The following is a 24,498-nucleotide window of genomic DNA, read 5'->3' as shown; positions in this document are numbered from 1 at the left end:
CGGACGTATTTCGTAAAAAACTGTTGCTCTCTTTTGGGATGTACCTTAACCCTCCCTCGATATGGATTTTGAGAGCGCGCCGTTCAAAATACGCCCTACAGCTGAAGGCATGAGAGAGATCAATGGCTAAATGTGCGCATGCCCTTCAATTTCTGGTTTCAATTGCCTCTTATATGTCACAAGATTTGTTCGATTCCTCTACTGCATTACCTTATTTTAAAATCAATTTAATTTGATTTTGCTAATCTTGATTCAAATTAACTATGCTTCCAGAATTAAATAACGATGTTTTTTTAAAAGTTTTATTATTTTTTTTATTGGTTTTCTCAAAAAGTTTTTTATACATTTTGTTTTTCGTTTCAATTAAATAATTAGTCTTACGTTGATGTACACAATAATTTAAAAATAAAGTACGTAATAATCTAGACAAACGGAAAGAGAGATAAAGATAAAAGTAAAAAAGTGTAAAAAATCAAGAAAAATATTGCAAAATTTGAGTAAAACAGAATCGCATAAAGCATCGAGAGTAGTTAACAAGTACAAAATTAGTATAAATCACACTAAAGCTGGTAAACGAACCACAGCATCTACCGATTTGAATTTCTTTTCTTTTTATTTTGTTTTACTCTTGTGTAACACTTAGGATAGTATTGCCAAAATTGGAAACTTTTGCTTAGAGGATTGATGAATGGACTCTGTAAAATTGGATCCTTTAGGTTTCTTAATTTCCATCGTTCTTTCGTTGCAACAGAAAATGATATTAACATGCTGTTTTTAAAGAGTCTCGAAATCAAATTGTCCTTAATATGTATTTAAAAGTTCTTTGCTTTTCCATTTCATGTGGTTTGGTGGTGGTGGTAGTGCGTAGTTGAAGCCTTTTAGTAATCCTTGTTTTCTCTCGATCGGAACCGATTTATGTGTGATATGCGGCCGCGCAGGCGCAACGCGACTTTCGGATTGGATTGAATTGGTTTGGATTGGAATTCGGAGCATATAGCGGGGAGGCGATTTAGTTTACAACTAGAGACAGACTTTCATTAGCAAAATATTGTACTCGGAAGTTCAGCGCGTGCGTGGCAATACACCTGTATGCATCATTTAGTGAGAGCGTATCTTAGCATGGACCAACACAAATAGTTCGAATGTATATATTGCGTGTCGCAGACTCTTCAAAATGGATGTATGTACATTATATATCACGCTCTTGGCCTAGACAATTTCGTTTCAATTTTAGTTGCGCTCTCGGTTTCATTTTCGTTTTCGTTTCGGTTACAGCTTTAAGTTTTTCAGTTTTTGTATTCAGTAAGATTTGAGTTTCTCGTTGAGCTACTATACTTTCTAGAGTCGCGCTGTGCGTCGCTTTGCATGTTCCATGAACCAACATTTACATTTGCTTTACAAATACATAGTTTCGCACCTCATTTCGTTTTGCGTTATTTTGTAAACATTTTAAATTGTATTTAGAAAATTTGTGTTTTTTTTCTTTTTTAAAATATTTTGCTATAAAAAATACACAGTTTGAAAAATAAAAACGTTTCTCGGTTGTCGTCGTTCTTGCTCGTCTGCGCCTCTCACTTTAGCATTCTTTTCCATTTCCTTTCGGTTTCTTAACTGCTTTTCGCTTTTCGGTTTTCAGTTTATTTGTTCTTTTTTGTTTGTTTACTGTAGGGGAGAAGAGGCAGGCGATCATTGTCAGACATGCTTTATAAACATTTAATGTGGTTCCTTGTTCACTTTCTTACTTTCTCTACGTTTCTCAAAATCCTTATCCATCTAATCTGCATATTGAATTCATATCTTTTTTTGTTGTTGCTCAACGATTTTGCTGCACTGTGTTGCAATTGTTTTTGTTTTTGTCATTACAGTTATTTATTGTTGCAAAGTTTTACAATTTTTTTCTTTCGATTTTTTAATACATATTTATAAATACTTTCATCCTCTCTCTTAGCTCTGTAAAAATAGATCCATGTTTTCTCGGCTCTTCGCGTGATTTCCCTTTCTCTTTTTATGTGTTTTTGGATTTTTTAACAAATTTTTCAAATTTTTTTGCTTTTAAGTTGGTTTTTTCTTGCTTTTTTTGTTTGTTTGTATGTTTTCGTTTTTTTGTATTTTTGCGTTTTTCTTTTGGAGAGATTTCGTTTTCAAAAAGTTGTTTTTGTTGGTTTATTTTTTGTGGTTGTGGTTGTTTCTTTTTGTATTGTTTTAAATGCCTAAAATGTAGTTAAGAGCTAACATAACATTGGATATCGGCTTTCATCTTTTTTTTTTTTGTTTTTTTTTTTGTTTTACGTTTCTTTTTTCGGTTTTGGCTTAACAATAAACATCTTCGTATTTTAATTGTTTATGGTTCTCAAAATGTCTTAGTCGTAATGAATGTTTCGCTTAATAGCTAATCCGTTTAATCGTAGTCGCTTTGTGGTCGTGCGGAGGGTGGCTAAGTGAGCTGCGCGTGTTTTCAGTTTTCAGGATATCAGAATCATTTTCCTGCTTCCGGATTCCGGTTTCCTGTTTCTTTATTGCCCCACCGAGGTGCTCAGTTGGCCGCACTTGACATCAGTTCGGAGAAGGCGTTCTCCAGACAATTCTTGAGTTCAGCATAGGAGACGATGAGTACCGATTGCTCGTCGCGGGACATCAGTTGCACCTGCAAATGTATATTTGTGCATTAGCTTCTACGATCTTGTAAACAATATACAAGCCAATCTTTTCCGACTTTACTTACGCGCTCTATGGAGCCAGCATCCAGCTTATTGAGGCATTGTACAATGTGTGCGTGATCTAGCCAGGGCCGGCCATCCTCAGTGACGGAATGGAACAAATAATCACGGAATAATTTCAACATGTATCTATCACCAGTCTCGGACCAAGTGCAGTCCAGATTGAAGCTGTAAAAGGTGGATATTTAAAATCACTGTGGTCGGTCGGCAGTACACGTAGTGACGAAGAGCACCGAGGGGGTTTGCGAAAGCGACTACAATATATATACACGCAAAAACAAAAAGCAGCTGAGATGGTTCGATCATAACGTTTGTTTTTCTAACTGGCTAGTTTAGCGGTAAAATAGGTAAAAAAAAAAAACCTATATTTAGTATGCCGAAAATTTGTATAAAACATGTTGTTTTTTTTTCATTTGGCCTTTTTTGCTTATCTTTTTTAAAATTGTTTTAACGAATAACTAGTTTATAGCCCTGCGATTTGATTAATGATTCAGCACGCTATGTTATGCAATTAAAACAAAAACCATATTTACTTTGTCGTTACGAAATTTGATATCAGAACGACTTTTTACCCGTTAGGAGGTGTTTTTGTTTGATTTTATAGATTCTTCTTATGGGCAAATAGGAATGTATTGCAAAATGTATCAGTGTTTGTAAAAGGGATAAGCATAAACATACAAATAATATTATAAAGATGATTTAGGAGTAAACTTACTCGGGTCGCTCGTTGATGCTGTTTAGTTTGACCAAAATGCGATATAACCGTCCGTTCTCCATCTCCTTGGCCAGCTCATCCTCCTGCATATCGATTTGGCTCTGTAGGGCATCCAGTTGAGTATAGAAACGGGCGCCAATCATCGGCATCAGATCGGTCACCGAGCGACGGTTGTTCGTGGTGAAGAGGTAACTGGAGAGCATAATCGTTAGTCTAGAAACAGAGTGGCTACAGAAAGATACCCTTACACTATAAAGTTTCGCAGATCGGTGGAGTAGTTTCGCGTGACCATGTCGATGCTTGACTGGACATTGTCGCGTTGCACGGATTGAAGACAGCGGCAGGCCAGCGCTAATACTAAGCGACCCAGAGCGGTCAGATCGTCCTGTTTAAACACAAAAAAAACATTATTAACAGCCTCATAGGTAGAATATCAAACGAATCATTTACCTGCTGATGCATATTAACCAGGGCCAAAGGATTGGCTGCATTCGGATCAAATTGCGTAATGTCCGAGATGCAACAGGAGCTAAACCGTACCCGCTTGCCCGTCACTATGATCTTTGTGGGATCAAGAACCCTAAAATGGAAAGATCAATAAGTATCTGACTGAACAGAATGCTTTGTTTTATTTACTTGCAGGCAAGACCTGCATGATGGATGGCTTTTAGGCCAGCGGTCAGCTGCATGATGATCGACCAGATGGTGGCCTCCGGCAGCAGTGGTCCATTGCTCGTTCGCTGCATGTTGCTCTTATGACTGCAAAACATATAGAATTGTTAGCTAGAGAAATCGGACAAACTTTAGGCATAGAAAAAACCAACCTGAAGGGGCGTGCCTCGCCTTGGAATGGATCAGTGTACCCGTTGGTCTCTGGCGCTGGTGTGAAGTATTTGGCCAGTAATGTTTGTGAGCCGGGATAATAGTCGTACACTAATACTAAAGCTGTGGGTGCCCAATAATCATTATTGACATGGTAAAACTAGGCTTTTAGTCGCCTTAAATATTCCACTTCCTCTTAAAGCCTTATCAAAAGCTATAACATATTAACGAAATCAAGTTTGTCGCTCTCGCCTTATCAGTGAATACCAAGTTAAGATTAGGGAATTTAAAGTGTTAATTTATAAATAGTACCCAGCTATCGCAATCAATTCCAGTATGCATAACCTTATTTAGAATTATTTGCATTATTGATAAATCCAACTAGAAAATTCCCGATTAGAAATCAACAACTCATCTGCTAAGGCTAGCCTATCAAAACTTTTAAATTTCCCAAATTTATAAAGAATGACAACGTCCTTAGTTCCCAAGAGTAGCAGTAGACAGACGGACGGACATGGCTAGATCGACTCTCCTAGTGATGCTGATCAAGTAAATATTTTATAGGGTCGAAAATGGGTCCTTCACTGCGTTGCCAGCCTCTGCATGGGTATAATAATTTAGATGACATCGTTCTTATCTCCCAAGGGCAGCATTAAACATTTATTTTATAATAGTTCTAGAGACGTCTTCCCACTTACAGTTATCACCAAATGCTTTTGTCGTGAACACCTCACGCAATTGTACCACATTCGTGTGCTGCAGCTTCTTCCACATCTCCACCAGCGTCATGCACTTGGTCGACTGCAGGCGGAAACCTAAAAAATGCAAATGAATTAATTAAGATTTCGGGAGTCCCATTTGTAGTTGCGGTCAAAATAATAGTGGTGATTTGGCTTATAGAAATAACAGTCGAAAACAGTTTGAAACCAATTCTAAACTATAACTAAATAGGGCAAATACAAAAATCTCTTTATAACATAGTAATACAAAAACAAAAATAGTTTAGATATTAAAATCCTTTTTATTGCTATACAAAGTGCAGATGTGCAAAATTGTTTAGAAATCATTTGCCACAGTATATCGAAAAATGAATTTAAAGGATATATCAACAGATTTTTTATATTGTTAGTAAACCTAAAACAACATAAAATCACATTTTGTTAATTGGAAAGCAAGAATTATAAAAAATTGAAAAGAAAATTTGTCCTATGTCTTAAAGGTATGTTTTCGAGCACTTTGAATTGACTCACTACTATTATCTTGACCGCAGCTGTGTGTACCCACCATGTAACCTGCGCAGACAGTACTTGTAGCCCGTCGTATTGTGCGTGGCCCGATAAGTGCTGGCGGGGAGCGTGAGCTTGGCGTGCATTGGCTGGGCCGGCGGCTCCAGCGGATACAGTGCGTGGTAGTTGTCCACCTCCATCGGCAGGGCGTGCTGCGCAGCCTCCGCTGCGTCCATAATCAAGTTGGAGATCTCGTTGCGGGCAAGGATTTCGGAGCGCATCTCGTCGGGCATGAAGAAGGCCGACTCGAGCTGCGTCTTCGGCTGCAGGGTGATGACATTGGAGGACGGTCCCGGATACACATGCCCAGTGTACATCATTGTCGTCGGAACGCCGACGCCAACGGCGTTCATCGGCGCCACAGCGCTCACGCCATGGTGAGCCGGATGCGTGGTGTCCACCACCACGGAATTGACGACGGGCTGGTTGTTCTGTGCGTTGGCAGTTGGATAAAAGTAGATGGTACCGCCGACGTTCTCCTGAGGATTAAATCATAATTAGTAAGTGTCTATCTATTAGAGCCCCGCACGAGAATACCCAAAGAGCCCTTTGACTCCTCCCTCAGAAAAACAGATCTAGTAAAATAGCTCAGCTACTAGCTTTTTACAAGATTCAATATGATCGAAATAAAAAACTCATTGGAATCATAAGCTTATGAAATCTGGACTCGAGTAGAACAATCTGTCATTTCGGAAAGGCAATCTGATCAAAGAAATGTTGCGATATGTTCTCATTATTATATTTGATTTCTATGATAGACATGGAAATTATTTTCTTAAAAGTAAATTCAAAATGTTTCGCATATTCTTCAGATCATAAATAATCTATTCATTTGAAGAAGGGTTTGGCTAATGGCTTTAATTCACGAAAATGGAATCCTTTATACCTTTAAAAATATAATGAAATATCTTCAGCTAAAGAATTCACAACAAGATGTTGTTCGATGTTTCTTAGATGCCATGTCCTAAGATCAGATTGCGAAACTTTTCCCAACCCATTAGTAATGAGAACTCTGAGTAGCTGTCTTAAACGAGACATTTGCTGTTGCAAACTGAACGACAGATGCTTTGCATTTAATAGTTTTGGGAACCAGCTTCGAATGCTTTGTCCGTTTAATGTCCGTATAGGCATTGTTTTGTAATTTACGGCTCTATCTACTGACTGGATCACTGGATCACACTCACCTGGTGGACGCTGGTGGGCAGCGATGTGGGTATGGGCGAGGCTCCGTGCGGCGTCATCCCGTGTGGGGGCGACTTCTCGCCGGGACCTCCTCCGCCTACTCCGCCTCCTGCCAACATGGCCGCTGTGGGCGACTCCTGGCGCAGCATGGCACCCCTGCCCTTGAGCGGCGTCTGGGCGGACATGTTGCTGACGAAGGGGGCAGCGGCGGGGTTCGGTGGTGCGCCACTGATCGCAATGGGGGCGGAGGCGGCGGAGATGGCTCCACCGCCCGCCGGTGGCGGATGCTGTTGCTGTTTCTGTGGATGTTGCGACTGCTGCTGCTGTTGCTGTTGTGCGATGGTGACTGAGGCTATGGAGGCGGACTTTTGCAGGGCGAGCATGGAGGCGCCGCCGTTGGCTGTTTTACTGATGGTCACCGAGGCGGAGGACGCCGATGACGTGGAGGAGGACACTGATGCTGCTGCGGCGGCGGCTGCTGCGGCGGCTGCTGCTGCTGCTGCGGCTGCTGTTAACCCATTGACGCCGTTGAGCCCATTACTCAATTGCATGGGCGCGTTGTGATATGGTGCGTAGAAGTTGGGCGTCGAGTTTATGCGCGTTGGAATGAACTCGGGTGACTGCGGCGTGACCTATGGGGAATCCATTGAAAAATAATTATTAGGTAAGACTCCAGAATCACGATTTAGATTTTCAAACTCGGCAGGAATTTACTTAAGTGGTTTAAACTTTTGCGCTAGGAGTTTATGACATAAAACAATTGTTTCTGTAAATATTTTAATTTCTACAAATATTAATTAGTTTAGTTTTATCAAAAATTATCCTTAAAGAGGATAACACCTTTAAAATGTTTATTTATATTTAATAATACATAATAATACAATTTCAAATCAAAGAAAATCACCTCTTTAAATCTTAAAATGTATTAAATTTATTAAAATATTCTTACAAATGGTTAAAATTGGTTAGAAACCTTATATTTTAATGTTTGTTTAAGCATTTCATGTTGATTTTTCGGACTAAATTATTTTTGAGGCTTTTAAGATTAAAAGACGTGTTTTTCTTTGACTTGATTTGTTTTTTAATCACTTTTGCAATGTCTGGCCGAATTTGCGAATATAAACAGACCTGTTAATAACACACATAGGAAGATTTGTTGTACATTTTTGGGGATAGGATGCTACTAAACTAGCTTCTACACTAAAGAGCTTGTTTATAAACCACTACAAACATTTACAAGTCTAACGCTTTTGGTGGATGTCACAGAAAACAATGGGATGGGGGAACCAGATATTTACGGCTTTACCTGGGACTTTTTATTTAGGGGCGAATCCAAATTAAGTAGTGAGAACCCGTTATTCAGCCCATAACCGCTCGGTGTGGCGACATTCTGTCGGTTCTGAGATGAGACACCAAAATTCGGAGTAGACGGATAGATAGAAATTGAGAGAAATACAAAGAAAATAGTAAGATATTCAGTTGTTGTGCTGGGGAATTCAAAATTACAGATAGCAAAGCAAGTTATAATTGGATCACAAGAATTGCAGATATAAATGGGGAGCAACATTAAGTTGGGGTTTAAGAGGATTGTTCTAAATATCTGTTGAGTGTCGTCTGCTACAGATACCCATTATCTTATCTGTAGTCCACAACTTGAAATATCAGACAGTGCAGTGCTATTCTCATAAAAAGACGTGACTTAAGACCTCATGAATTAGATGTTATTAGTTAAAAAAAGACAAAATCCTTCAAGAAATTTAGGATTACAACTAATTACTAGTTAGCTCATGGGCATTACTAATATTATATTATAGATTCATGTGAATCAGACTTCCTTTGCGAACTGGAATGAAAATGTGCCATGTAATTACCAAGAAATTAGAAATAGGCCACCATATCACTCCCTTAAATTCTTAGAATTGCGTATAATAAATTAATTAATAATTGTCATGGTGTTGCACCATATTCTCTATTGCTCTATTTGATTTGCTGATATTTGTAAATTGCAGAAATGAATTTGAGCGGCAAATGCTCCATTATATTCCGTGAATTTTTCCATTAGCACAATTCCATGGCAATAATGCCGATGCCACATTAATATTTTATTGGTTATTATTCTCGGGCATTTCAAGCTACGCAAATCGTATACGCATACATTGTTTCGCCCAGAGAGAATAAAAAATCCATGCATAAACACAAATTGATATTTAACGTGCATATACGACTTATATGGCACTTTGTGTGTCAGTGGACCCAAAAATAAAATAAAAAGAGACCAAAAAAGTCGGTCAAGTGTATATTATGTGCAACTGAGCGTTGAAATTGAAATGTTTCGGGTAAATTGAGTGAAGACAAATAAAGCATAATTAAAAATACTTGAGCAAACGTGGCCAGCTGTTAACTTGGCGCTCAACAGCTGTTTAAGTGGGTGGATTTCGTTGGGTGGTGGTGCTGGTGTTGTTAAGTTATTCCTCCCCATAAACTGTTATCAACTTGTTTTCGTTTCTATTTTGATAAAATTGTTAAGGGATAGGAAGAGTCAACTTACCATATAAGTAGCGAGTTTACTCTCTGACGGTATACCATTCGTTGGCGAGAAGAAAATTGGATCCATAGCAGCCGTATCTACAATTAAAGCAACAAAAAGAGAAGGAATTAATATAATTGATTAGAAATCAATTAAGCAAACATGAACAGGAGCACTATGTGTGTGGTGTTTGTGCGATAAGCCTACCCCATTAAATCCCCTTCTTTTTTTTGTTATATTTCTTGTTATTTTCCACAGTTATCGATACGGCGATAACGCGTCTGTAGGCCCCAACATTTTTGGAGTATGCGCAATATATATTGTTGTTCCGCTTCTCCGGCTTCCTCTTGTGACTCCAGGTCGAAGCAAACAAAAGCCAAGACGCAGTTTCTGCGGTAAACAACAGAGCCGCCAAACTTAGAATTCAGCAATTCGCACATTTCAACAACAAAAAATAATAGACCGCAGACTGTGACTGTATAGAGAGTGTGTGCTATTGTAGGGCCAGGCCAGGCTACTCAGGTGTTTTATTTACTATACCTTCCTACTATGTAGACAACTCGGAAGCAGCGGCGCGTCATGACTAATCAACGTTGTTATGCTGTAGCTGTATTCTTGCCTTGCTTTCAAAGTTCTCTGATTTTTAAACGTGCCCACCTCTCCACCGGATATTCGAGTGTTAAATCAATGCTAAGCAGACTCACTCGTTTTGAAATGCAAGTGAGTTTGCCTCGGCCTCTGCCAAACCGAAAGTGAAAAATTCAATTTTAAATGCAAAAACATTTGATTCGGGGTACGGGGCCAATGCCTCTTGCCAATGTACGAAGAGAAAACAAGTGATATTGGCCTTGAATTAGCTATATAGCATATAGACAAATACGTAAAAACTTTTTTGTATTTATGTGGAGCAGGTTGTATTCGCTTCTCGTGCAATTTCGGGGCGGGAGACGATAGCCGAGAATATATTTGTTGACTGAATTTTAATATGCCTTATTGGGGGTTTTTCTTCGCCAAATAACTGCGAATGAATGCAATGTGCCATATTTCCCAGGCATTAAATATGGCAGAAGAAAATGTTACTTTTAATAACCCTAAGGAAGGTCTAGTTCTTATTTAATCTAATAGACAATATTAATTGTTGCCAAGTAACAAAACGGCAGATCATTTTTAAAGCACTATATTGTAACAACCTTATCAGGAATTATTTTTATAGCAAGCTAAGCTTTTTATATAAAAAACAACTTGAAACACAATTAATAACTTTATTGCCCACCAGAAGTAGATTTTAGAAATAAACTGTTTTTTTTTTAAGAATACATTTTAAAAATCATATCAGGAATTAATTTTTTTTCTATTTTTTATTAAAAAAATGGTATAAATAATAATATTAAAGCAGTGTTCCAGTGTCTAGAAATTAATTATTTTCTTAAAAGAAATTTAAACCAAAAAAAAACGAAATGAATACCAAATTTTATGTTAAGTTTTAAAGGGTGAATTAAATGGGTACCAAGAATTCGAGGTACCAAATTTTGTTTACAAAAAGCGAGATTATTGTTGCTTTTGATGATGCTGTAGCCATATAAGTAATAATTTGTGGCCCGATTTTATTTATTTGACTTCGAATTGGCAAAACAAACACACGAACGAACGAACGAACGCGAAACGATTTAATTGAAAGCCTTAGCTAATGATAATTATTATGTGGTGCTGGTGCTCTTATTTATTCATATTTTGAGCAGTGGGCAGGTAATTAGGCGAAGGAAGAAGGGGTGCGACGATATAACCTGTTAAGGCAGGGCCTAAGTTTGGGAGCCACAAACAGGTGTTGGCTACTACAGTTTGGCAGGCCGAAACTTACTTGAACATGGCCAGAACCAAAGTTGTTTTCACTTTACATAAATCGTTAGCCACTGGTTGTTTGTTGGCATGACGTCGGCAGAAAAATACCATATATAGCTACGTCTATATTTTAGGGTTTACGTGAGCAAGTTCGGTGTACGTGTGTATGTATATTCACGTAAAAAACCGATGATTATTGGGCCGTTGCCTTATGCTGCGTTTCGCGGTGAAATGGACAGCTTTAGCTTTGTTTTGCTTCAAAGATCACGAACGCGTTCATGAAAACGCCACACTCAGATATACACGTTTGCGAACACATATATGTATGTATATATTTATATAGATAAATAGTCACACGTTTGGGGGGCAGGCCAAACAATAACAAAAAGTGCGCTATGTTACGTCACGTAAAGCGAATATGTAGATGTGGCAGAGCGGTATGGTCTACCATTTACCGCTTTGCCGCCCAGTGTTCACTTTGTTGCTATTATTCAAAAGGGAGAGCCGCCGCGTAATTGTCGCTACTTTGTTTGTGCTTTCGGTCGGCTCGACGTAAGTGTAATGAATATGCAAGCGGCGAAGAAAATAACACTTCGGATCGTTTCGGATGGGATCAAATCGGGAACCATCGATCGCGCCACGAACCGAGTGGCAACGCAGCGTTCTCTGAACTGAAAACCCCAGCCGCTTTTTGGCTTTAGGGAAACGCGGCAACAAACGACTGGGCACAGTGGTCTAAATTGTGAAAGTCCGACTGAAAATTCAACTATTGATAACAAGTAATCTACAAATATTTGTAGAAATTGTTGTAAATCTATAATTTGTTTTTAAGACATTAATATAAAACTCCATAGATTTTTAAGTAGTTTGTTTATAAGCTTTTGGGTTTAAACCTTTTTTTTAACAACTAATCTTCAATTTACTTAAAGTCAATACTTTAAATTTGAGAGTTCTATGATTCAAAGATTTAAAACACAGTTGGTATATGACTCGAATTTTAATTTTGGTTATTAAGTTAACTAGTAGGTTTAATTTTCAAGGTACTGAATGTAATTCATTTACCTATACTTGAGATCTCTCGCTATTAGTCATTTGCCCCACTGTCCTGACCAGCAAACAGAAAGAGAGAGAGAGAGAGAGAGAGAGAGAGAGGGAGCCAAACCAAGAGCTAGAGTGAGCGAGAGGAACCAAGTTGGCCCCACAATGCTTGTCAAACTGTATGACGATGACAGACGAGCGGCAAAGAAAAAGTGGGGTGTAGTGTGGGGTTCGCTCGGTCTTCCGCCCGTTTAATAGTAAATATGTGGCCATTGCTGCAGTTCTTTTAGTTGTTGTTTTGGTATTGCTGCAATTACAGTCAACCTCTATTACCTTAAATTTCGATTAAATAAAGTATTCTGGAAAAGTTAAGTAGTTTGGCAAGCAATGGTATCTTTAACCACCTACAATTAAATACAAAAAAAAAAAAAAAACTCATAAATAATTTAAAATTCTTCAGTTCTTATTTGTTTGTCTTTTCTTGCCTTGGCTCCTCAGTCAAGTTTGGCAAATTGAATGATTTTTCATAATATTCCCATTATTGTAGTTAAAGTTACTTAAATTCCACTGTACTGGGAAAGTTCAAGCTCTGCAGGCACACGCGCAACAGTAAGAACAATGAAAATCCATTGGCGTTGTTTGTTTATTTGTTTATTTTTCTTACAGCACACCGAAGTGCTCACAGTTTGAGAGGCCCCCAGCGTCTCGGTTCCAATGACCCTTATATTATTACCCCACGATCGGAGGGGATTGCATTCTGATCACGCAGCGAAAAATATTGGGATCATTTTGGACTCTCTTTAAAACCGCCTACAATTTATTTCGTTTTGATATATGTTTAAATGTTAGGATTATTTTTAAGGAAAAGCAACCCAACGATAATCAGTAATTTTTTTCGGTGCAATCATCATGTGTTTGCGCATCGCCAAAACGAGTATTTTGCGGATTCTAATTATGGGAATGGGGCGTGCAAAGGGGGCTGTAAGCGATCATCTGATAAGTTCACATCGAAATGGGGAGCGTTTTGGGGGCGGGTGGAGGGGGTGGGGCACGCACACACGTGGCCATCGCTTTATGGCATGTTGAAAGTCGGGTGTAATAATAATTCATTCGCACACATTTGTAAGTACATTATAAATGAAATATTTATAGCCAAGGCTTTGGCTTCATTATCAGCCCAACCGCGGTCAAACGCTAACACACAAGGTATACAAAGTGGTTATGGTTACTCTATGCACATATTGATCGGCCACCAACATGATTTCCTGTTTGAGATCTTAAGAAATTCGATTGAAAAAAGGCAAATTATTAGTGCACCTTAAAAGGAACCACGATCCGCTGTTACAGTTCCACTTTAAAGTAAAATGATAAGACGACACTTTACCTAAAAAGTAAAAAGATAAGAACCCCATAAGTCAAGACAATGTATTTTCTGTAAATGAAAAATATATTAGCGTTCCATTTTTCTAACAAGATAAACAAAAGCTATGGGTTTGTCAAAAGAAGGTCCCTGATAATAATTTCTCCTAAAAACAAAGTAAATTTAGAGAATAACCTAATAATAGTTAGCGAATAACATAAATAATTAGCTCTATAAGTAACAGGAAAATATTTGTAATAACGAATTGCCCCTAATAATAAAGCAACTTTTAAGCAATATAGTCATCGGAGATGACAAAACGGGTAAATAATGTTTAATGCGCTTGAACTTTGAGCTTTGCTTTGCTTTTAAGACAAGATTTTCCAATGTCAAATTACTAGCTAAACATTTAAAGTGCCTATGCGGCACTTAAAGTTTGTAGTTTGTAGTTTAACACTCAGTTAACTATTTTATTTTGAAAAATACTTTAAGTGATCTATATTTTTAATGTTTTTTAATCGGGAATTTGCACAATTTATTTTATTGGCTAGTTGGGAAGGAAATATTCAACAATCCACTTTAAATTTTGAACTGATAAAACAAAACAAAACAATAAACCTGAGTAAAGGCAAATCAGTTTTTAGAAACCTTTTCTTGATTTTAAAATAATTCAAACAGTTTTAATAATTCTACAAATTGACCGATATTGCAAAAACATTTTCCCACCAGTCTTCTTCCGAGTGGTTAAAGAATAAATTAATTTATTTGGTGGGAACCCATCAGCGAGATCGCTCTTTTACCCGGCTTCTGTTCTCTTGGCCGCTTCTCTAAACTTGGCCAACAAAACCCGTAAACCGCTTGTCAATCGTTTTTACTGCTGATCGCAATCTGAGCTTGATGATATCGAACAGAGCTAACCTCAGAGAGCTGCAAGCTGAGCTGTTTTATATTTTTTCTGTGCTTCGTTTTGTTGGCCAACAGACAAGTTTGGTTGGTTTGCTGCCAGCGGCAAAAGGCAATAGCAATAGCAACAGCAATGGCAACAGCAACAGTTTGACCCAATTTTGAGCTGAGCAACAACAGCTGCTTTCAATCATAGACGCTCAAGCCGAACAGCTGTGCAAGCTTTTCAATCGGGGGAGGTCAATTCGAGGGGGGTTTTTTTGGGGGTAATCTACTGGATATTATATCTCCTCAAGCTCAACTCACAACACTGGGCAACACAGAAAACAATTGCGAAAGCGAAATGTAAATTGTGTGTAAATATGTACACATAAAATTAAGCCTACTCGCTTTATTTTATTTATTCGCCGTTCGTATTCATTTTCGTATGCATGCGATTTCGACAGCGCGAAGTTTTAAATTTTCGAAATGCGGCCATCGAGTTGACAAAGAAAAAAAAGTTGGAGGGTAAAAATAAGGGGCAGGGGGAACTGTGTGGGGGGTGACACCAGTAGCGGAAGTTGTAAACGTGAAACGAGCCGCAAAATGATATGCAGACTGAGAGAGCGATACAGTCCAACGTTCCTAACTCAAACAGGCAACTTTCCAAATATATAAGAAAATTCAAGTTGAATAAAAGATATAAAGCATATATATATATATATAGATTTTTAATACCCTTGCAGAGGGTATTATAATTTCAGTCAGAAGTTTGCAACGCAGTGAAGGAGACGTTTCCGACCCTATAAAGTATATATATTCTTGATCAGCATCACTAGTAGAGTCGATCTAGCCATGTCCGTCTGTCCGTCTGTCCGTCCGTTTATATGCAAACTAGTCTCTCAGTTTTAAAGCTATCTGCATGAAACTTTCCCAAAAGTTGTCTTTCTATTGCAGGTAGTATATAAGTCGGAACGAGCCGGATCGGACGACTATAGCATATAGCTCCCATAGGAACAATCGGAAAAATAAATGAAAAAAAATTATAACTTTTCTGTTTTTTATTTTTTTGTTTAGTTCTTCGACATTTAGTAATGGTTAAATATTTCCGATTTACGGATTAAATTTCATCAAAGTCGGACGACTATATCATATAGCTCTCATAGGAACAATCGGAAAAATAAATGAAAAAAATTATAACTTTTCTGTTTTTTTTTACTTTTTTTTTAATATTTCCTTTTCGTAATTGGCAGTTTTTGAATACACTTTAACCGGCGATTGCTGTTATCACAAAAGGAAGTGGGATATAAATAAAATTCCAGTTATTTAAATGGTAATACAACTTCAGCTGTAGAAAGGCTGCTATCATAATCTTTTCAGTTGTGTTTGAAAAAATCTAAATAAACAAACTGTTATCCTTAAATAAAAATCCCATCAGCTTCAAAAAGATAATCTGTGGAAAGGCTTTTATAATACCACCTTTTAACTTAGTGGACTTAAAAAAGTCCAGTTGTACAAAAAATGTTATGGACTTTATTTAAATAATTTGTAGAAAGGTTGTGCTCATACGATCTTTTTAGACATGGTTTCAGAAATCCCATGTTTATATAAAATAGAATTAAAGGTTATTGACATGGAAAAGTTGTTGCTTTGGAAGTTGGATTGTAGAGAAATAAGGTACATTGTGAAAGTTCTTTTTGTCTCCTCTCTTATTTGCCCTTTAACTGTGCTCTTCTTTATGTCTCAGTTTCAGAGTCAGCATTTGATTGATGCCCTCGTGTGATTGACGGCAGAAGCAACAACACTTTACCTCGGGGGGGTTAACACATGTCACGCATTATATTCCGATTCTCAACTGTTTTTTTTTTTTTTTTGTTTTTATCGCTCCACTTTTCCAGCACGTTAACCGTTAAGACCTCCACACACCAACACACACACACACCGAAGAAGCACTCACACACTCGCATATGATAATTCCAAAGACAGAGGCGTAGGTGTCGAAGAGGAGGGCGTGGGTTTGAATATCCCGCCGTTTACTAACGTTCGCGACCGCTGCCAAAGAGTGACTAACAAAAAAACACAAAAAGTAAGCACCGTAATGAAAAAAAGAGAGAGAAAACGGAGATTCAGAGAGAGCCGGACATGCGAGAAAATAAAATAAAAAGCAAACACCTCTCAACACAAAAACACGAAGCAAAGTGCAAAAGCAAACAGCCAATGCGCAACAATGCGAGAACAACAAAAACAAACACAATAAATACAAAAACACAAAATGAAATCCCCCAACGAAGCGAAACAAAATAGCATAAGGCAAAAAGAAAAGAAAAACAAACGTCGCGAGCGCGTGATAATACAGTTTTGGGGGCACTGGGCCCCCCAAAAAATTCCTAGAAGGAACCCAGAATTGATAATCGAAATTGGATATATTGAAGACGGCAAACACTCTTGACAGATTACCGCTATGCAGATACAATTAGTAAATTGTACCTATATATTTAAAAGTAATTTAATTTGATAATTATCACCTTATCTTAGTTTTAATGTGAATGTGTGTGAGTAAAATTCTGCTGAAGAAAAACTGTCAGGCTTTGATTTTCGATCTCCAAAATCAATAACTGAATATTAAATTCTATAAACTGTTTTATATTAGCTCTTTAAAAATAATAAAACCTTAATCTTCTTTTAAGGCACTAGATGCCGTGCCTTTGAATAAAATTTATTTAACCATTCTAGGATAATTTAGCTACCAAAAATATAGATTTGGTAAAGCTTAATTTATTATTTATTTAAGAAAATTTCAAATGGAAACACTTTATTAAGTTTACCTATTTTGTCACAATATAAATATCCGTTGGCGAACAACAACAAATAAGTAATAGAACCTAAATCTTTTTTAAAATGTCCAACAGAAGATCCAATAATGTTAAAAAACGGTGCTTAATTTTTGTTTACTTAATAATTTAATAAAAAAGAAAGATATTTAAATGCTCTCAAATAAATTGTTATATTTTATAGAGTTTTGAGAAAATATTATATGGAAAAACGTTTATAGGCTATCTCATATATCCATAGTCTTCCATTCAAAATCCAAGAATGTTTGAAATTTGTGCACAAATTCTGTTTCCCTGGGAAACATTTCCTGATGGCCAGAAGTAAAGATTTACGCAGAATTTCGCTCTTCTAACCTATACACTACCCCACCCCCTCCCAATTTGTATGAAACGCACCGGAAATCCGTGCTGTCGACCAGCATGGAACTAGAGATAATGGCACCGAGCAAAGGCAATAAAACTGGCCGAGATGCAGATGCCGTTGCCGTATTGTTTGGCACGTGTCCGGGCCACGCACTTGGCCAACTTGCTTTATGGCCACTAGACTGTGGGCACAGGCCCAGCGGCGTATTTACGAGATATTCGAGGGATGTGTCCCATTATGATGGCCGGGAAATGCGAAAAAGGGAAATGGGAACGGGGAAATGGACGGAACCACGACGTATGGGTAATGCGTGTGTGCACAACGTTTTGGCCCAAGGGCGCAATGTGATTTTTGGCAAGCCAAGAAGCGAATGCGAAATTAAATAGCCAAAGAGACAAAAGGGGAAAAAGCGGAGAAAGGCGAAGAAAGGCGGCGGGGAAACACACAATCGAGGTGGTGTCATTATAATGCAAAAGACTGGTGCGTGCCAACAAAAGAATGTGTTGCATACTTTGTTGCGCTGCGCCTTGGATTTTCGCGGGGAAATGAAAACAAACGACAAACAACAACAATAAAAACTCGTGCTAAAGCTGCTGCAAAAACAAATGTGACAAGCCTGGCACATTAGCGACGTCAACTTGTCTGCAATGTCGCTCGCTAGTCGGTAATTAAATTATGGTTTACAAAACAAAAGACATTCTCACTAAAGTCGCGAAAATTCCGAAAAAAGAGATACTCAATTACAATCCTAATTAACAAAGGGTTCCGGTTGGTCGAGCTTATCTTTAATATTTATGTTTAAGGTGTCATAATATGGCAGTAGGTAAGGCTATTATATCAATAATATTTTATATTTATTTAAATTCCTGAATTTAAATTGAAAATTTGCAATCTAAACTATTAATCGAAACCATAACATATACAAATTGAAATGGATCTTAATTCACAAAAAACCAACAAGCAACTTTCCCACCCTATTCAATCGAAAATTCGTACAATAAGAACTTGATTATCGTGATTTGACAGCATTGTTAAAAAGTATGACACAAGAAATGAGTCAGATGTGAGTGAAAAGCTAACTTACTAAAAATAGGTAGGTAAATAATAAAAGCATGCAAACTCCATTCCCGAGTACCCCTAAAAAATGACATAACTAAATTTAGCGACATAAACAAGGAATATTGTGTGTGGAAACGCTGAGGAAAAAGTTATTTGCAGGCAATTTCCGTGAAATTTTGTAAATGAAGAGGAAAAGAGGTGGAACCATGTCGCGGCAGACAACAAATTCGAGAATAATCAATCGATAGTTATTTTTTGTTTTGTAGCTTTTATAGTTTGCCAGACTCTGGCACATTTTTCGCCCCCTCTGTTTTCGATACAATTTTCACGTTTCGTGCACTTGTCGCATAATAAAAAGCGGAAGAACAAAAGCAAAAACCTCTCACGAATCGTTAGACAGTGAAAAAGTTGATAGAAATAAAATTAAGCTTGTCTCTGTGTTTTTGTGGAGATGAATCGAATGGCGGCCAAGGGGGAAAAAGTGGATTGGAGGCTTTTAGTCGGTGCGTCAATAAAGTGAAGCGAAAATATTTGCACAGCGTTCTCGACCGACGAACAAACGGCGCTTTCCTTTTGTTGTTCGCTGTTTTATGGGCCATAAACAAAGGCCCAAATTGAATGTTTGGCGTTTGAAACTCCGAGAGATGGGAGAACTGGCCAACAGCTGCTCCGGAGACACCATTAAAGACGACCATATACACAGAACCAGTTGCTCCCACCTTTTTTTCCACTGTAAACCTTACGTTCTAACGAAAAGGCACAGAAAAATCGTTTAAATTATGGTTACAAATCATGAAGTAATATATTTCAGTACCCTTAACTGCCAGCCATTAAGTATATGCAAAAATGGCTCACTATTGTTATTGCTTAAATTTTATTTTATGTTAAAACCTATATTTTTCATCAACTGTAATTATAATATTAAGAACATTCAAATTATATTAAAATATCTAAAAATTAGTTTATCTGGCCCCCATTTTAAAATGAGCTTTTCCAGCTTCCAGCGAGGTTAATCCTTTTGTTTTAGGACAGAAAATAAATACATATAAACAGAGAAATTAGAGACCAGAGCTCAAGATCTCCAATTTCATCTGAGCCTCTTTTGTTTACGCAAAAAAAAGGCCCAAAACAGTTAAAAAAAAGGAGCAAGTTGGTAAACCAGTTTTCAATTGCGCTCGACCAGAACGGACACCATCAGACAAAAAAGAAAAAAGGAAAAGGAGGAAAAGCAGTGAGTGGTAGGGCCATCAACAGGTAACCCAGTGCACCTACAGACAACAACGATGCACCATTGTGCCAAGGTATCAGCGTATCATCGCATCATCCAATCCAAGTCAATGCATTTCCGTCAGCTGCCGTTGGGCTCAGCTTGAAAAGAGCTGCCTTTGTTGCTTGATATTGTTGTAGTTCTGGTTCCCAGTTGTTTTGACGCCACCAAAGAGTTGATTGGGCTGAATTTTCGGCTCTGCAAACGGGTTTAAGGAGTGCACCCATCCATTCAGCCGATCCAACCCCTTCTCCAGTACATTTTCTCAGGCTTTTCATTTTGTTGTTCATACCCTTTCGAAAGGCTCTATGATTTGTATCAAAACAATTGAAAGTCGTAAGCAATTTTTTGATCCTAGAAGGCATTACAAATGGTTTAATTGATCCAAAGTTCGTTTGATAACTTCATTCTTGGGAAATCTCTGTTTAATAATTTAATAGTCTATAAAGATGCAATAAAAAAGGTTTATACGATAAGATTATACTATCGTAAAGTAATCCTAGAAACAGAGAGTATCCCAAGCTTCAGTAACGTTAGGAAACCTTTCTTTATGGTCTTATTGTTTTGGTTTTGGCGAAGGGCAGGGAACCGAGGAAGTGGTTTTTCCTGCCGTACCTGTATGAGTTTCCCAGTTTCGGTCTCTGTGTTCCCATCCATTTTCGCAGGACAAAGAAAATGCAAGAGAATGCAAAGTGTGGAACTTGTTCCTAATCCCAGAGGGGTTGCAAGGAGCAGCAAATGGGAATCCGAGGGTTTCCAGGAATAAAAAGCAGGAATGGAAAACCATAATCGATGGCTTCGAAGCGGGGAATGCACGTAATTAAAGGGAAGCGAATGGATTGGTCTGGGGTAGATTGATTACGACCAGATTCTTGGTTCTCAGTCGGTACCTCTTCCCGTCCTTTACTCCTCTACGATTCGCCTTTGTTCCTTGGTCACGTCCATGTAATTGCCAATAATCACAATATGCGCTTCGGTAAGAAAGTTCAATTTACATGCCGCCAGTGGAGCGAGAAAGCGACAGAGAGCGGGGCAGAGAATTGAATTACAGGATGACCCCGGTGAGAACGCTTATGAAATATGCCAAAGGTGACTTTCAATTAAATGCCACCCAACCAGTGGCGTGCCAAGGATATTAAACAGGGGTCGTTTTTGGACACAAAAATATGTTTCACTGTGAGAAATAATAACAGTGCTCTGTATTTAGTATAAACTAGTAAGTGATTCTAATTAGGTATGATAAATCAATGGGGCAGTTAACCCCCCAAACCACTGTTGACTACGCCACTGCCACCAGCTGGCGTTTCCTCTCGTTATCGTTCCTGTGTTTGTTGTTTTTGATTTTCTTTGCTGGTTTTGTTTTTGCTTACCTGCCGGGAAGAAATTGTTCAAGAACGTTGACATATTTCTCTCTCGCTCCCGCCTTCACTTCTTCCTTCTTTTCTCTCCTTTTCTCGTTTCGTTACGATTTGTTTTTGTTTTAAGAAAATGCACTGATTAAAATAAAACTTTTGCTTGTTTTTCTCCTTTTTTTGTTTTTTTTCTCGATTTTTTTCAGTTTTTTATAATTATTTTGTACAAAATATTGAAACAAAAATTTAAATAATACATACAATCCGCGCTTAACTGCTAAATTTCACATTACACATTTTTACATCGTACGTTTCGAATATAGTTATTATTTATTTTCTTTTTTTTACGAAAGTTTTATGCTGTTAAAATGCATTTTCGGGCAAGTTATTAACAATTGAGGCGCGTCGACTGCAAAATGCAAAAAAAGAGAAGAATATGAAACGAGTTTAGTAATGAATATACATACAAAAAACACATAACAGTTAAGTAAAGGCAATTCCTATTATGTTTGTTTTTGCAAAAAGGGAGACCAAATTAAATCGCAAAAAGCAACAGTGAGTGGGAGTGAGAGGGGTGTAGAGCTGGGATTTCATTTAATTTTCCAGTCAGTGTGTGTGTGGGTGTACGGGGACGCTTTTTCACACATATACAGACACAATTGCGCGCATATTTGTTTTACATTTTCCACTTTTTTCTGCACTTTTCTTCTCATATTTTTAGAGTTTTATATTTAACGCAATCCAAAACACATACATACACACTGAACCTAAGCCAACATATTGCCATGTAACATGGCTGTTTTATTGAGAGTAAACGTTAATTGCTGCCTGGCTGTAGCTTCATTTAAAGGTTTCCTTTCAAGGCAGTTGGTATATATTTTTTTTCATTACCATTTCTCAACGATTTTGCAAATAAGAAAAACGCAACACACACACCGCGCGATTGGCGCTGCACGAATGAAGAAAACGGAAAGAAGATCCAACAGTTAAGCCAAATGGAGTCCACAAACGACCCCCGTGTGGTATATATGTACATACATACATTAAATGTGTGAGCGTGTACAGGAGCTCGAATAAAAACAACAACAATTGCCAGCTGTGAGTGCAACACATTCAATTTGGATCGCATTTGAGGAGTGGTGGGAAAAATAAGAGTTACTCGAGTTTTACTGTTTTCAAACATTTTAATCATAACTATAAAGATATGAATTAATGTTAAAATACAAAAGTTTTAAACCTTAAGATATTTAAATTAATTTTTTTAAATATGTATGTTTTTTTCCAAGGACCCTTAAAATACGTGCTCTGACTACATCATATAAAATTTAAAACCTTAAAAAATCTGGAAATTGTGTCCGTTATAGGAGTTTTACAGCTTTAAAACATTAAGTAGCCAGGATAATTTGCAGAAGCCCTAGCAATTGGCGTTGTTATACACACTGGCATATACATATATACATATGTATGTGCAAATATATGCATATATTTTTAGCGGGGGGAGCTCAACAGGACCCAACAGCTGGCCACAGGTTGCATTCCACATAGAGAAATGTTAGAGCCCCCAATGCGATCCACACTCCAGCCATATTTGTGGAACGCGACAAACAGCTGGCTGGGAAAAAGGGAAAGAGGACGAAAAAGAGGAGTAAAAAGACGAGTAGGTAAAGGTTAATAAATAGCAGCAGAAAAGGAAATGAGAATAATACTTTTTTTGTGGGAAACAGCTGTAAATAATTTAATAAGATTCCTCGACAAAAAGTTATTTGAAGTAAATGGAGTTTTTCTGATAATCCTTACTTTTCAAATAGCAAATAAATTATACAATTATAAATTATACAATTAAAGATGTCTAATTTGTACAATTTTATTAATCAAACTCGTTTATCCTTAGATTTTCTCTACGTTATAATAAAAAAAAACCGGAAAAAAACCATCTGAACCATCATATTATTAAGACGCAATTGGGCCAACGTTTTGTCATTCACACCAAATAATTAATAGATTTATGTTTGTTAAGTTTGTTGTCTGCTTTTTGTTATTTTTTTAATTGCTGCCGCTGTTGCACACACACACACACATAAACACAAACAATGCTACACACACCGACACAATACCAACATGTCTGCTTGAAAATTGCGTTTTTTACTGGGTATAGCACGGCTTATTCAGTTGTACCGACAAAACACAGTTCGTCAGGTAAGCACTCCTCCCTCACTTTTGCATTTTTACCTTTTTTTTGCACAATTTACAAACAAAATTAAAATAGTTGAATTCTTACATGTTTTTCGTATGCCGCACGCAGTGTGACCGCATCTCGCGAGTGACGAATTACCATCAGACAAGGACCAGGGCTGCTAAACGTGGCTTGACTTCAGCTTTTAGTGTTGGATAATGCGAAAAACTTGCCCGCTTAAATCAAATATCCTTAAGAGGTTTAAGATACGTTTTTTCAGGGAAATTCCAATTTATTTGCCCGAAAAGAAGGCTATTATCTGCGAATTAATTGTGAGTTTTTAATTATTTCTTGCTTGCATTATTTGTTGAATATCATTTTCCAATTCAAAACGCCTGCTGAAAATTTACGGCTAAGAAATGGCGGCTCACGGAATTTCAAGTGTCCAGCCTCTTGTAGTTAAGAGCATCGAAAATGTCTTTGTTTGCTTCAGTTCATAGAATTATCTATGGCCATCTAGTACAGCGCGATCAAGTAGCACCAATTTGTTTATTCAATTTAGTTTTTGTTAAGAAATGCTAAAACGAGCAAGGCACAACGTATTCCGGAAGCGTAAAAACCTTTTCTGTACTTTAATTAATCATACTCTTATATATTTGCAATCAAAGTCTCTTGTTAAAATTGTCATTTTATATGTTGGGTACTTCCTAATGGGGGGAAAATCAAATTATAAACCCTTTAAAATACAAAATTTTCAATTCGACTAAATAAATATTTTTAATAATGGAATTCATCATTGCCGAGATTTTCTATGCTAAAAATCATCATTTAAGTTCATTTGGCTATAACATTTCTGTTAGAAAACGATATATTAACATTTCAGTTACAAAAATTTCGTTTTTCATTGTGGTCGACCTAACATTGAAATGTTAGCGAGACGTCGCACTAACAGTGAATGTTAGCAAAACGTCGAATTAACAGAAAAGTGTAAGCGAAACGTCGAACTAACGAAAAATGTAAGCGAAACGTCAAACTAACAGAAAGAGAGAGATCTTCTGAGTACTCTCAATCTCAGAGAGCAAAT

General features: G+C 37.4%; 1 protein-coding gene across 13 annotated transcripts; it reads right to left on the bottom strand.

Moving 5' to 3' along the window:
• Window positions 1–724: 724 nt before the first annotated feature.
• On the bottom strand, window positions 725–23,584 carry LOC128259577 (PAN2-PAN3 deadenylation complex subunit PAN3). 13 transcript variants are annotated; one of them, XM_052992097.1, is made up of 14 exons: window positions 23,520–23,584; window positions 21,260–21,650; window positions 9,271–9,347; window positions 8,029–8,121; window positions 6,725–7,354; window positions 5,539–6,019; window positions 4,953–5,069; window positions 4,257–4,377; window positions 4,069–4,191; window positions 3,883–4,012; window positions 3,681–3,817; window positions 3,433–3,624; window positions 2,723–2,885; window positions 725–2,644 (listed from the first exon to the last, which is right to left on the bottom strand). In XM_052992097.1, the coding sequence occupies exons 2-14, from the start codon at window positions 21,291–21,293 to the stop codon at window positions 2,534–2,536; spliced, it is 2,409 nt and encodes an 802-aa protein (XP_052848057.1). In that variant the 5' UTR covers window positions 21,294–21,650; window positions 23,520–23,584; the 3' UTR covers window positions 725–2,533. The 13 variants fall into 13 exon arrangements, 12 of the variants coding, with proteins under 12 accessions (XP_052848057.1, XP_052848059.1, XP_052848062.1 ...); XM_052992099.1 differs by lacking the exon at window positions 23,520–23,584 and adding an exon at window positions 22,133–22,195; XM_052992102.1 differs by lacking the exons at window positions 21,260–21,650; window positions 23,520–23,584 and adding exons at window positions 9,790–9,987; window positions 11,108–11,768.
• Window positions 23,585–24,498: the final 914 nt, after the last annotated feature.

Source organism: Drosophila gunungcola (genome assembly GCF_025200985.1).
Source record: "Drosophila gunungcola strain Sukarami chromosome 3L unlocalized genomic scaffold, Dgunungcola_SK_2 000005F, whole genome shotgun sequence".
NCBI lineage: Eukaryota > Metazoa > Arthropoda > Insecta > Diptera > Drosophilidae > Drosophila > Drosophila gunungcola.
This window is presented reverse-complemented; position numbering and strand designations above follow the sequence as displayed.